Below are 13,944 nucleotides of genomic sequence, written 5' to 3'. Positions count from 1 at the left end.
ATCAGGGAAGTGGAAGATGGTCTTGATGCCTGGGTTCTCTGGGAGATCAGGAACACCATTTCAGATGGTGAAAAGACCCAGACAGGGTGCAATTAGTTGGGCTAGTGGATAGACTGGTAAATACTTAGATGGATGGTTTTGTGGATGAATGGGTGGATGGGCTGATGGATGGATGGGTGGTTGGACGTGTTGTTGCATGTATTGGTTGATGTATGCATGCATGAGTTGATGGATGGATGGGTGAGTGGGTTGGTTGATGAATGGGTTGCTGGGTAGATGAATGGGCTGATGGATGAATAGGTGGATTGGTGGACGGATGGAGTAGCTGTCTGATGGACTGGTGGATGCATGGATAGGTTTGCGAACGAATGGGTGGATGTGCTGATGGAGGGACTGGCTGGTGGATGGGTGTGGGGGTGGTTGGATGAATGGGTTGATGGATGAATGGATGAGTTGGTGGATGGGTGGATGGGTGGTTGGATGGGTGGTAGTAGGGATGAGCTGGTGGATGGATAGGTCAGTGGATGGATACGCAAATAGGTGGATTAATAGACAGATGAACAACCCCCCCCACACACATGGAGAGTATAGGGGTATCTCAATAGAGGAGTGAACAAGATGGTAGCTGGAAAATTAGTTAGTCAAAGGGATGGACAGAGAGTGCAAGGAGCTCTACAGTGGTTGGAAAGTGGAGGGCATGTGTACTGTCACCTCTATCCCCTCCACTAAACCCCAAGCTATCAATACGTGGAAATGCCTGTTTTCCTAGGAGCTATTCACCAGATAGGGAGGGTGACACCCACCAGAGCAGTGTCCTCTAATGTTTAGAGTGACTGCACTTAATTCCAGGGCAGCAGGGGCAAAGATGTCACAGTTCCCCCCTCCTTAAGTCCCCAGATGCTGCCTCTCACCCAGTTCCTCTTTCCGCTGTGGTTTTGCTGGCTCTTGCATAAGTGTTTCCTGTTCAGTTGTGTAGAGGGGAAGTCACACCCAGTGGTTAGAACCATTGTCAGAGAGATCGGGGCAGGGAGACACCCTGCAGAGGAGAGGGGACCTGGTCCTTGCAAAGACCCCAGGAGAGAAGACGTGAGTCCTAGGTGTGCAGGGGACAAGGGACCTGAGGCTGGGGGAAGGAAGGGTCCTTGTGGGGAGGGGGAGGACTGGGGCATAACAGAAGGATGTGCAGGGGGAACTGGGAGGGTTGCAAGGACACCGCAAAGGGTTGGCAAAATGATTGAAAAAAATTAGGGAGTACGGGAAGGGCCCCATGCTCTGAGCTCCCCCCAAGGCTGCCCTGACCCTACATTCTGCGAGCTTGCCTAACAATGCCCTGACAACCTATGGGGTTTAAGGAAAGCCCAAGGGAAGCTCCTGCTTCCTCCTTCCTAATTAGTTGCAATTAGCACTGAGCAATTAAGGGAGAGCCCATGGCTGGGGGTCAGGAGGGGTCTGGGTTTACTTGGGTGTGTGGGTGTGTGGATCAGGGTGTCTGGACACCTAGTTCCCCTGGAGGTGGGGAGTAAAGGGGTGGGGGGCAGTGGGGTGGGGTGGATTGGGGCACCTGGTTGCCTTGGTTCCCTAGAGGGCAAGGACGTGTGTGAGGTGGAGCAGAGGAATCCTGCATGCCTGTGTCACCTAGGGGCAGTGGGGTGTGTGGGGTGTAGCAGGGGGAGCTTGGACATATGGTCCCCTGGGGAGTAGTCAAGTGTGTGGTGCCGAAGGGTCGCTGGAATACCTGGGTCCTCTGGGAAGCAGTGGGGTGCCCCCAGAGGCCCCAGGAATCTGGAAGCCCCTTACAACTCTGTTCCCAGGTTGTCATGGCCATGAGGTCTTCTCTATGGTTGATGCTGGCCCTAGCCCTGGCCCTGCTGGTGTCTGTGGGTGCTCAGGAGACCCGCTACCAGAAGTTCTTGCGGCAGCACGTGGACTACCCCAGGACACCAGGGCTTGTGGGGGCCCGTTATTGCAATATTCTGCTGATGCGACGTGCAGTTAATGGCCCCGGGAGACCCTGCAAGCCTGTCAACACTTTTGTGCATGCACCAGCTAAACAGTTGCTGTCCGTCTGTGCCCAACAGCCTGATGGGCTCCATGTCACCGTGGGGACCCTGCCTGTCACAGCCTGCCGCCTGGTCGGGGGGAATGTACGCCCACCCTGCACCTACCGTGCCAGTCAGCTCAACCACCGGGTCCAGGTGGCCTGTCAGAATGGGCGCCCTGTGCATCTGGATCGCACCTTCTAGCCAGGCATGGATAGGCAAAGCCTGATCCCTTTTGATTTCCCTTACCCCCATGGGTGCCTCTTATCCCCTGAAGCTGCCACAAACCCCGCTGGGCTAACCTAATCCTGTGGGCCACCCTTGATCTCCCTGGGCTTGTCAATGAAGGTGACCACACACACCCCCCGAGTTCCTCAATGCCCCTGGGCTCACCCTAACCCCTTGACAACCCCCAAAACCTTTGGGCAGTCCCTAACTCCCTTAGGCTGCCACTAATCACCCTAGGTCACTCCTAGCACCTGCAGGCTAACCCTAACCCCTTGGCAGCCCCTAAGCCCCCAGGGACAACTGCATTCAGGTATGCCAACCCTCCCTTTGCAGCTTTTACTTTATTCAAGGGAAAAACAGTGCTTCATCGATAACATTAGCAGATAACATCACATTTAAAGATTCATTAAAATTACCCCAAAATATGCATGCACAAAGCTTAAAAGACAATTAGCACATGAACCTGTTGTGCCTGATCACTGCCTGCTCCAGTCAACCTGATTAGTTAATTAGAGTCACTGCATGGGAGGTCCCATCATGGCACTTGCTGGGTGTCCCTGGGCTGGCCTATTCCCATTGAGGTCCCCAGAGGTGCCTTCAAAGAAGCGGGCAAGGAAGTCGGCCCCAGAGGACTGAATAAGGTGGCCAGCAGCAAAGGCATAGAGGATGGGGTTGAGGCTGCTGCTGAGGAAGGCCAAGGCAGTGGCCCCAGCCCGGGCACCCTTCCAGGCCCGGCCCAAGCTCTCAGCTGCCTGGCCTGTGGCCACACTGGAGGTGGCCTGCAAGACATTGACCACATGGTAGGGCAACCACAGAGCAGCAAAACAGAGCACCACAGCGGCAACCAACCTCCCCGTGCGGCCGCCACGATGCCATGGCCGGCCTCGGAGCCGCACCAGGATGGCAGCATAGCTGCCAGCAATAATGGTGAAGGGCAGCACAAAGGCCACAGATGTCTCCAAGGCGAGGTGGAAGACAGTCGCAGCAGGGTGGCCATGGCATGGCTCGCAGAGCTGGCCTGGCGCAGCTGGGTCTGGCACCACGCGGCGGTAGACTAGTGCTGGCGAGGCCAAGATGGCTGCCCCCAGCCACGTGGCCGCTAAGGCCTTGGTCGCCATAGCTTTCCTTCGCAGTGTGAGGGAGAAGAAGGGCTGGTAGACAGCCAAGCAGCGGTCGAGGCTGAGGAGGGTGACGATGAAGACACTGGCATACATGGAAAGGCCACAGATGTAGTAGAGAGTCTTGCAGGCCACCTCGCCAAGGAGCCAGGACCGAGCGGCAAGGAAGAGGCCAAAGAAGGGCGCGAGGAGGAGGACAGCACCATCAGCCAGGGCCAGGTTGAGCACTAGCACAGCGGTGACAGAGCGGCACCCAGGCTGTGTCCACCGCAACAGGCTCCAGGCCACAAAGAGATTTCCTGGTAGCCCCAGGAGGGCAGCAGTCCCGAGGAGGATGGCACCCGCCACACGGGAAGCTGGCAAAGATAGCAGGGTGCTGTTATCGGAGATGGAGAGGCACTGGGCAGCTGAGGGGGGCAACTGAGAGGCACTGCGGGGGGAAGCAATGGGTGAGGAGGGCTACCACATAACCTCACTTCCACTTCATAGCAGCACTCCCTCACAACCCTTACCTCATTTCCACCCCATAACCCCACTCACACCACATAGCCCCACTCACACCTTATAGACCAACCCCTGACCATAGCCTCACTCCCGCTGCTTGGTCTCACTCCCACACACATAGCCCACTCCAACACCAAAGCCAACCAACCAGGCCAATGAATAACCACTCCAACACCAAAGCCAGCACCAACATTCAAACAGCCTGGTTCCACCCTGTAGCCTTACTCCCACCCCACAGCCCCACTCCCATAACTCTTCCCACATCATAGACCAATCACACCTCATATGCACCCTCTCATCCAATGCCAAATTCCTACCTCATAGCCCTATTCCTGTCCCAAAGACCACTCTCACTCCCTAGCCCCACTCCAGCCCCATTGCCCCACCCCTTGGCCTACTCCCACCTCAAAGTCTTACTCCCACCCCCAAGGACACTCCAATCACAAAGCTCACTCCCACCCCATAGCCAAGTCCCACCCCCATAGCCCATTCTAATCCCATAGCCCACTCCCACCCCATAGCACCATTATTACCTGTAGCCCCACTCCTACCTCATAGCATGGTCCCAACCCAGAGCCCCACTCCTGCCTTAGATCCTAGGTCCCACCCCATAGCCCAATGCCACCATGTAGTCCAATTGCACCCCATACTCTCCATCCCACCATACAGCCCCACTCCCACTGTATAGCCCAAACCCTCACAATAGCCCCACTCACACACCATATTCTCACTACCAAACCATAGCCCAGTCCCTCAGCATGGCCCCACTGTCACCCCATGTCCTCACTTCCGCACCATAACACCACTCCCGTCACATAGCCCACTCCCAACCCATATCCCATTTCCACACTATGACCTTACTTTCACCCATAGCCTTCTCCCAACCCATTGAACCCACTCCCAACTCATAGCCCCAAACCCACCTTGTAGCACCACTCCCTCCTCATAGCCTCACTTCACCCCATAGCCTCACTCCCATCCAGAGCCCAACTACCAAATCATAGCCCAGTCCAATCCTATAGTCTCACTCCACCCTAGAGTCTCAATCCTACCACATAGTCCAATCTCACCCCAAACCCACTCCCACTCTATAACCCTTCTCCCACCCCATAACCCACCACCACCAAGTTTCACTTCCTCCCCATAATGCCTCTCCTACCCCATAGCCATTTCCCACCTCATATCCCTGCTTTCGTCTCAGAGCCCCACTCCTACACCATAACCCCACTCCCACTCCAGAGGCCCACTCCCACCCTATAACTCCACTCCAACCTTGTAGCCCAATCCCATCACAAAGTCCAGTCCCACTCCACACTCTCGCTCCCACCCCATAGCCCCACTTGCCTCCTAGACCCCCCACTCCAAACTACATAGTTACAGTCCCACCCCATATCCCCAATCCCCCTCATACCACATACCTCATGCCTCACTCCTACCCTAGAGCTCCACTCCCACCTCATAGCTCCAATTCAACCGCATAGCAAAATGCCAAACCCATAGCCTAACTTTTGCCCTATAGCCAAACTCTCAACTCATGGCCCACTCCAGCTGCATAGACCTATTCTCACATCATAAAAAAAATTTCCTAGCCCATAGGTCCACTGCCAATCTGTACCTGGCTCCCACACCACAGATCCCCTGCCACAACATCACCCAATGCCTACCCCATAGCCCACACCAACACTATATGTCCAATCCCATCCCATAGTCAGCCCCCACTTAGTCCAATGCCTAACCCACAGTTCCTTTCTTCACACCATAGACCACTGTCTACTCCCTAGACCACTTCCACCTCATAGCCAAATGCCTAATCCATGGTCCTAATTCAGCCCCATAGACACTCAACCCCCACAGCCCATTACTCACCCCAAAGCTGACTCCAAGCTCATAGCCCAGTGACAACCTTACCCTACTCCTAACCCATTAAGAACCCCATTGTTGCCCAGTGCCCTCTCCATAGCTCCACTCCCACCCCGCAGTCCTATTCCCAAGCTATAACTCACTCCCACCTCATAGTCCAACAACTACCCTATAGCCCTGCCTCAAACCTGCAGCCCAACCTCACTCCACAGCCCCACCCAACTCATTGCCCAATGATTACTCTCTAGACTCACTTCCGCACAATAGCCTCCCTCCCATTCCATTGTCAAACTCCCACTCCATAACCCATTCCCACTTCTTATCTCAAAAACTATCCCTTAGTTCAACCTGCCCCATAGACCTAAGGCTAATTTATAGCCCCAATCCCATTTTATAATACTGCTCCCACCCCATTATCCAATACCTAACCCATAGCCCCACCTCCACTTTATAGCCCCAATGACACCCTACAGCCAAACACCCACACCATAACCCAGTTCCACACTATAGCCTCACTTCTATCCCAAATCCCAGAAACCACTCTGTAGCCCAACCCCAGACCCATAATCTCATACCCACTCCATAGTGTCACACTCACACAATAGCCCAAGGCCTAACTCATAGGCACACTTTTACACTGTATCACCAATGCCATTCCATAGCCCAAAGCCCACTGTTAACATATGGTCAAAGCCTCGACCCTTAACCCTACTCCCAACATTGTACGCAAAGTCACAGTCCCTATTGCCCACCCCATAGCTCCACTCCCATCTCATAGTCGCACTGCAACCCCATTGCCCAGTGCCTAAGACATAGCCACACTCTTACTCTGTACTGCATTCCCACCTCATAGCCCATGCCTAATCATAGCCCAACTCCCGTAACATACATTGCTCCCACCTCATAGCTCCACTCAAAGTACATGAGCCAAAATGCACCCCATAGTTTGAATCCCATCCCATAACACAATATCTGAATCTTAGCCCCACTCCCAATCTGTGCCTCACTCCCAATCCACACCCAGTCCCAAATCATAACACACCCCCTTTTTAGCCTCAGAGATGCCCAATAACCCATTTCTATCCCATAGCCCTACTCACATCACAGCACTTAAAGACTGCCTCATAGCATCTATCCCACTCTGTAACTGCAATGCAATTCAGTAGTCTACAACTCATCCTACAGCCCAATGCCTACCAAATAGCCTCACTATCACCTCATTGCTCATTTGCATCCAACAGCCCAACACCCATTCCATAACCTCACTCTCATCCCATAGACCAATCACAAAGGATCACAATGTCTAACCCAATGCCCAACTCTCACACTTAGGGTTGGCCGCTGCGTAGCACAATACTTACCTCAGAGCCCAGTGCCTACCCCATAGCCTCAGGCCAACCCCACAAGCCACTACAAGTCCATATCTCAATACTCAACACATTGTTCCACTTCAGTCCCATAGCTCCACTCGTGCATCATAGTCAAATACCCATCCACAGCACTACTCCCACCCCATAGCCCCAAGCCCACCTCAAAGTTCAACACCTATCACATGCACCCATTACCACCCAGCTGCCACAGTACCACCAAACAGGTCACTGTTAAACCACAGCCAAGTCCCACCCGATAGCCCACTCTCACCCCATATCCCTCCTCTGTCATCATAGACAAACGCGCACTCCATAGTGGCACTTCCAACCTATAACCCCTTCCCATCTCATAGCCCACTCCTGCATGGCACTATATCCCCACTCCAACCCATAGCCTCACTTCCACCCCATAGCACAATGCCTACCCGATAATCCTAATCCCTTCCCATAGACCCACTCACACCACATAGCCAAATTCTACACCATAGGCAAGAAACCACCCTATAGCCCTTCTCCTAACACCTACCCCAAAACCCCATTCTCACCTCATAGCCCAAAGAAAACCCACTCCATTACTCCATTCCTATTCCACAACCTATCCCTTGCCCCCTCCCTACTCCAAAACTATGGCCTGGCAGCCACCCCATATCTCCACTACCATCCCATAGCCCACTCCCACCTTGTAGCCTAACATCTGGCCTGTTGCCTTTTTCCCATCCTGTTTCCCTTCTGCCATCCCATAGGCCAAGGACAACCCCATAGAACAACATACACTGCATAGTCCCACTCCTACGACCTAACCCCAATTCCACTACCAACCCCACTCTCACCTCATAGCCCCCATGTCTGTCCTGTACTCCATTGCCTCAGATCAGGCTGTCTCCTCTCACTTTCTTTACTTGCCTCCCTTTGTGTCTTCCAAAGATGGAGGAAGATGGAAGGGAGGACAGAAACCCCAAGAGCTGAGTAATAGGGTTGGGACAAACACATTGGCTTAGGAGGGACACACACTTCCTCCCCCTTCATCAATGCTTTCTCTTTCCTCCTCCATCCCCGGCTCCCATAGGGATGAGGGCCCAGGCGGAAGAGGGTGGAGGGGAAGGAAGGACTACTGCAAGGTAGTGATAATGCGGCGGAGGGTTGGAGGGGGCAGTTCTTGGGATGGAACCATTTATCTCATTCCCATATTCTGCAACACCAGACACCCCCAGTGTCTCCCCATACTCCACCCCCAGAGCCCCCAGAGCCCATCCCTGTGACCTGCCAAACCCCCAAAGGCCCCCATATCCTTGCTGCCACCCATATCTTGAACCTACCCCCATAGCTTCCAGCCCCATACACTTCCATACCCTGCCATCACCACAGCCCCTCATGTTGATCCCACAGCTCCCTCCTTTCCCTGTATTTCTTATCACAGCCAATCCCTATAGCATGTAATATTCCCACAACCTTCCACACACCCACAATGCCCCACATTCACTCCTCATAACCCCACCAATATCCCCAAAGTTCCTCATATTCTATTCCTAGTGACTCAAATGCCATCTCTGCATTTTCCATATACTCCCAGCCCCACATTTCTCCACTATGTCCCATATCCCATTCCCACAACCCCCATATACCACCATCCCCCCCTATCTCATCCCCACAGACTCCCATATCATCACAGCCCCAGTATCTCATCATCTAAGTCGACCTCATATCCTTGTGGTACTCCATGTTCCATTTCTACAGGCTCCCATATCACCACAAACCCCATACACCATCCACACGGTCCCTATATCACATTACTACAGCTTCCCATAACCCCAAAGTCCATACATATCTCATCCCCACAGATGCCATATCCCCAAAGTGCCCAGTATACTTTTACTGAGCTGATATCTCATCACAAGTCTAATACTCTGACCCCCATGTTTCCACAGTCCCCATATTCCATCATACAGCTCCCCACATCTCATACTTCAAAATGCCCTATCCCCTCTACACATACCCTATAACCACACAGTACCAGCCTCACAGACCCCCATATCCCCATACACTCTTCCCACAGTCCTCCCTATACCTGCACTGTCCCACATACTTCTGCATTGCCCTCCATGTCCCCACTGTCACCCATTTCCCCCTGATTTCCCATAGTGTTTCCCATCTCTAACACCTTCACTGCTGTCCCAGAGAATCCATGCATTGGGGCTCCTCCCAACAATACCTTAACCCATCTGCCACGGCTCTCCAAGAAACCTGCTGTATCCCCTAGGTAGCACTGCCCCAATACAAAAGGCAGGGGCAACCCCAAGCAGGAAGGAGACACAGTGACAATGGTTTAATGATACACAAAAGGACTTGATTTTGTCTGGTGATTCCCTTTCTACCTTCTTTCTTCTCTTCCCTCTCACTCCTCCATTGCCTTTCTAACTTGCTGTTCTTTTCTTCCCATCCTTGTGCCCTTCCTCTGCTCCAAGCCTACCTTTCCTTCCCCATCACTCTTTCATTCATTTATTCACTCAGCCATTCTTCCTCCTTTAATTTTTCATTCACACCTTGTTTTTCCTCCCTTTTCTTTTTCACTCACTTTTTTCTCTCATTTTCTTTATTTTTCATTTCTCACTCTCTCCTCTTCTCTTTCTTTCACTGATTTCCTGTTTCTCTCTCACACCTCTTACCACCTTTGTCTCCCTACTCCCCCCCCCTTTCCCATGTAAAATGATAACCCTTTTCTACTCTCTCTCCCACTTCTTTTCTCCCAGGAAACAGTTCTTGCTTTATCCTACAGCCTGGGTCTGATATATCAACCTTTCTGGATGTGTCATACATGGGGATTGGTCTTGAGGGGCTGGAAATGCCCAACATGTCTTCTTTCACTCATCCTGCTCATACTCATGATGCTGAGTGCTGGACTGGGGTTGCAGGGTGGACAGGGATCTACAGGCTGTTTGGGAGGTCCTGGTGAGTCTGTCTCCAGACTGTAATGGGGAGTCTGTGGGAAGGAGAGATAGAAAGTGAGGTGCGTGCCAGAAAGGAAGAATGTAGGCTGATTCCCCTTTGGCTGAGGATATACCTTCATCTTTCACCCACATCCGGAAGAAGAGGAGGATGAGGCCATTGACAGTGAAGAAGCAGCCACCCACAACCAAGAACCGTAAAAGGAGGAAGCAGCTGTTTCCTGCAAGGGGAAAGGATGGGCTGGTTGAAAGTGTGGCTGGTGTTCATGCATATTCATGGCGGGAAGGATGTGAACATCTTTCTTTCTCCTTCTCTCCTCAACTCTCTTTCCATTCCTCTATCCCTTCTTCACCCCCCCTTTGTAGTTCCTGAGGGCTGAACACCCAAGGATTCTCCCCACTTGCCCCTGTGTGCAGAAGGCATTGAGTGTTTCTAGAGAGATGGCTTAGAAAGTCAGAGAGGATGATGAGACATGGAGTTGGAAGGGTGGACAGAGGAGTGATCAGATTAGTTGGTAGATGGTAAGGTAGTTGGGATGATGGAGGGATTGAGGGGGGGRGGGATGGGTGGGTGGGTAGACTACTTCATGGATAGAAGGATGGATGGTTGGACAGACAGACCAGCTGCTAGATGAAAGAATGGAGGAATCAGCTAGTTTGTAAATGGATGAATAGGTGATGGAATGAACTAGTTTTAGGATAAATGGAGGGACAGAGGGAGGGATAATGGAATGGGCTAGTTAGTGGATGGATGGATAGATGGACAGATGGGTCTGTGGATGGATGGATGGCCAGCTCACCTCTCTTGTTGCTATTAATATTGACATTCATGGCTTGGCTTGTGAGGGAGGGGATCCACCTCCCATGTATCTTTTCCTCATACTTGCAGGTAAAGTTTCCACTGTGTTGGGGGCCAGAATGCAGAAAGTGGAGGACCATGGCATTCTTCAAAATGTCCTCTCTCTCAGATGTGTTGTTCTCAGAACCTGCCTTCCTGGGGGGGAACTCTCCCCCATCCCTGTAGAAGTGAAACCTCCGCTCAGTGGCATTTCCAGGGGCCTTGCAGATGATTCTTAGGAGATCTCCTCTCATAACCTCTCCCAGTGGTGACTCCACCATCAGCAGTGGTTGGGGAAGAGGTTCTGAACAAGGAAGGGGAAGAAAGAATGGGGATGTAGCAATAAGGACAACAAAAATGGATTCTCCAAGCATTTGTTTTTCCACTGTATGCAGCAAAGCTTGAGATTGTAACCTTCCTACCATGACAGAAAAAGTGGTCCTAGCCAGTTTGACTAGCTGGCAGCCTCCTTCTACCTCATGCTCATCCCAGCCAGATAGATACTCCACCCAGACATCCTATAGGCTACAGGGCAACTGTATGGATTGTACTGATCTCTGGGGCCCACCAGTCTTATGGGACTGCTCACATCACTAGCAGCTGAATAGTCATATCAGATGGGTATAGCTGGTACCCATGTTTAGGCATATGAATTTTCAGGAGGGACAAAGCAGAGAGAGATAGAGAAAGAAAAATCCCACTGCTCACCCTCAATCTTGATCATCAGTTTTTCACTGGGTGGGGATCTGAATGACCTCTGGGCTTTCTGCAGGCTGTAGCTGCAGAAATGTGGCCCCCTATGCTGCATTTGGGAGAGGATGAACTTGTGGGTGTAGTTGTTCCTGCAGCTAAACTCTGATAGTGCCCAGCCGGCCTCACCAAAAAGTTGGTACAAACGCTTCCCAGTGATGGTGGGGGGAGTGGTGCACACCAGCGTAACAGCATCTCCAAGGAAATACTCCTCCTTTGCCTGCAGCACCGAGAGGGATGGAGCAGGGGCTACCACTGGGTTCACTGGTGAATAGAGAAGAAGAGAGGCAGGGCTTCAGTGGGGGGACAAAGATGAGGTGAAATGGGTAGAAGCAGAAGAAGCAAGGAGTAACTCCACAGGAAAAAAAGAAACCAGCTTTTGTTTCAAGGAATAAGATAACAAAACCATAGAGGGGATTTAATTAAGTGGAAGTTTCTCTAGGCTGTGACTCATTTTGTCTCTAACTGAGTCAGCAAAAGCTGGTCACCCACTGCCTTTGGTTGTTATCTGACTGTGTAGGAAGCTGAGGATAAACAAGGGGGAGGCGGCTGTCTAGCTCTTCCCATGCATCTCTCAGGAGTGTTAATGACTCTTTTCAGGTACTGTAGTGATACAGAGGCAAGGAAGGGCAGAGCAGACTGCCCAAATCATTCCCTCCAAGGATTTTGCTTGTTGCTATTGGTTCTTCAACTAGGTATAGATTCTGGGGCCATTGAGCAAAACTTGCAGCTCACATCACTCCAGGTCCAGCCATCCCCTGAATTTAAAGCCCTGTGAACATGCTGAACAGAGTGTCTTCATCTCTCTCTGTCCCCCTGGATGCACTGGGAGTGTCCCACAGTGGGACCCAATGGGACAAAGGAAACAAACCTTCCCCCACTCCAGACAGTTTCATAATACAAACAGAAATGCCTTTTCAAGTGAGATTTTCTAACACGAATTGGCACTTTATGAAAATATCAAATGGGAGGGGGGTGGAAAAGGCAAAGGGTGGAGGGTTACACCCATTGCTGATGCTCTTCTGCAGTAGTCATGTGGAAACCACAGTGCTTGGTCTGTCACCCACAGCTTCTAACCCTACAAAAATATCATCTTCCCACACCCAAACTGGGAGGATCCATTGTGGGAAGAGGAGGACTGAGGATTGTTCTGATGCTCAGGGGGTTTCCAGAGGGATGGGGTATGAACCACTCATCACAAAAGTGTTTTTACTTCAGGTGGGACTTCACTGAAGTGAGATAAAGAAAAAACACTACCAATTATTTTCATTAGTGGGTTCTTTATGGGGTATTGTGAAGGGGAAGAGGCTGAGGACTTCCCAGGTGATCACATCAGTGTGTCCCAAAGCCCTGGATCTGGACTAGTGATCCTCGGGTCCTGTGCCCTAGGCAGTTCAGTCCCTCTATAAGGACACCCTCTCCCAGCTCCCAGGAGCCCCAGAGGTGTTACCTTCCTGATGGACCATCTGGCAGGGTAGGAGCTGCACAGTGGCTGGAAGAGAACAGAAGAGACAAGGACTAAGTGTGGCAGTGCGGAGACGGATGAATGTGGAGAAGGGGGAAAAGGGGGGGTTATTTGGAGAGAGGATATAACAGAGAGGGAAGGAAAGGCAAGAGTAAAGTGGGAGAGGGAGACAAGGAGAGGGGAGGGCAGGGTGGGGCAGGGCATGAGGAAGAAACAGAGAACAGAAAAAGACAAGAATAGAGAGGAAGATGAAAGAGAGGAGGAAAGATAGGCCTGGAAGTCAGAAGAGAGGGGAAAAGAGATGAGGGCAGAACAAAAAAGATATAAAGAGGAACAGAATACAGAAGGCAGAAGGAGAAGGGATAGAGACAAAGGAAAAGGAAAGAACTGAGAATAGAGAAGGGAAGAAAAGAGAGAAGAGAAAACAGGAGAGATAGAAAGATGCATAAAAGAGGAAGGAGAAGAAAAGGTGCAAGGTGAGGAGATCAGTACTCACTGAGGAGCATCATGAAGGGGGAGATTAACATGCCACCGTGGCCCAGCGGGTGCTCAGTGCTCTATACTGGACCGTCCAGGAGAGTAACTTGATGCTTGGTCACTCTGTCCTTCCCTCTCCATCTATCTGACTCAAGTTGGGTGGTCACGAGGGGCAGAGAGAGGAAGTGCTGCACGATTAAGCACACGTCACTGACCACAGCTGGAGACAGGGGGAAATTACACCCCGGACACTGCATGTCTTCAGAGGCATGTGGCAGACTGAGGCAACGTCTTGCCTTCTCTCCTTCCTTCCTCCCTTCCAGAGGCGTGCCTGTATTGTTTCAGCTTTAGCA

General features: G+C 51.7%; 2 protein-coding genes across 10 annotated transcripts; one reads left to right on the top strand and one right to left on the bottom strand.

Moving 5' to 3' along the window:
* Window positions 1–935: 935 nt before the first annotated feature.
* On the top strand, window positions 936–2,729 carry LOC112974198 (ribonuclease CL2-like). 2 transcript variants are annotated; one of them, XM_026082917.1, is made up of 2 exons: window positions 936–1,086; window positions 1,812–2,729. In XM_026082917.1, the coding sequence occupies exon 2, from the start codon at window positions 1,818–1,820 to the stop codon at window positions 2,241–2,243; it is 426 nt and encodes a 141-aa protein (XP_025938702.1). In that variant the 5' UTR covers window positions 936–1,086; window positions 1,812–1,817; the 3' UTR covers window positions 2,244–2,729. The 2 variants fall into 2 exon arrangements, with proteins under 2 accessions (XP_025938702.1, XP_025938711.1); XM_026082926.1 differs by having other exon boundaries at window positions 997–1,097.
* On the bottom strand, window positions 2,590–13,755 carry LTB4R2 (leukotriene B4 receptor 2). Of its 8 annotated transcripts, none has more exons than XM_026082891.1 (7): window positions 13,611–13,754; window positions 13,100–13,141; window positions 11,608–11,913; window positions 10,862–11,203; window positions 10,178–10,282; window positions 9,932–10,096; window positions 3,682–3,741 (listed from the first exon to the last, which is right to left on the bottom strand). In XM_026082891.1, the coding sequence occupies exons 1-6, from the start codon at window positions 13,639–13,641 to the stop codon at window positions 9,978–9,980; spliced, it is 945 nt and encodes a 314-aa protein (XP_025938676.1). In that variant the 5' UTR covers window positions 13,642–13,754; the 3' UTR covers window positions 3,682–3,741; window positions 9,932–9,977. The 8 variants fall into 8 exon arrangements, with proteins under 8 accessions (XP_025938635.1, XP_025938645.1, XP_025938647.1 ...); XM_026082879.1 differs by having other exon boundaries at window positions 3,731–3,815; window positions 13,611–13,753; XM_026082910.1 differs by lacking the exon at window positions 3,682–3,741 and having other exon boundaries at window positions 9,702–10,096; window positions 11,779–11,913.
* Between the last annotated feature and the right edge of the window lie 189 nt (window positions 13,756–13,944).

The sequence above is a fragment of the Apteryx rowi genome, unplaced genomic scaffold, assembly GCF_003343035.1.
Source record: "Apteryx rowi isolate R43461 unplaced genomic scaffold, aptRow1 scaffold_1176, whole genome shotgun sequence".
Taxonomy (NCBI): Eukaryota; Metazoa; Chordata; class Aves; order Apterygiformes; family Apterygidae; genus Apteryx; species Apteryx rowi.
The sequence above is the reverse complement of the archived record's forward strand: the minus strand, read 5'-3'. Positions and strand labels throughout refer to the sequence as shown.

Bases quoted from the DNA above. Each gene is read 5' to 3' on its own strand.
- LTB4R2 (XM_026082850.1), bottom strand. From the start codon at position 9,969: ATGTTGGGCATTTCCAGCCCCTCAAGACCAATCCCCAT. The intron at 3,816-9,931 runs GTATGACACATC...TTCCCCCCGCAG, and splicing joins CCCTCAAGACCAATCCCCAT to TGCCTCTCAGTTGCCCCCCT.
- LOC112974198 (XM_026082917.1), top strand. From the start codon at position 1,818: ATGGCCATGAGGTCTTCTCTATGGTTGATGCTGGCCCTAGCCCTGGCC.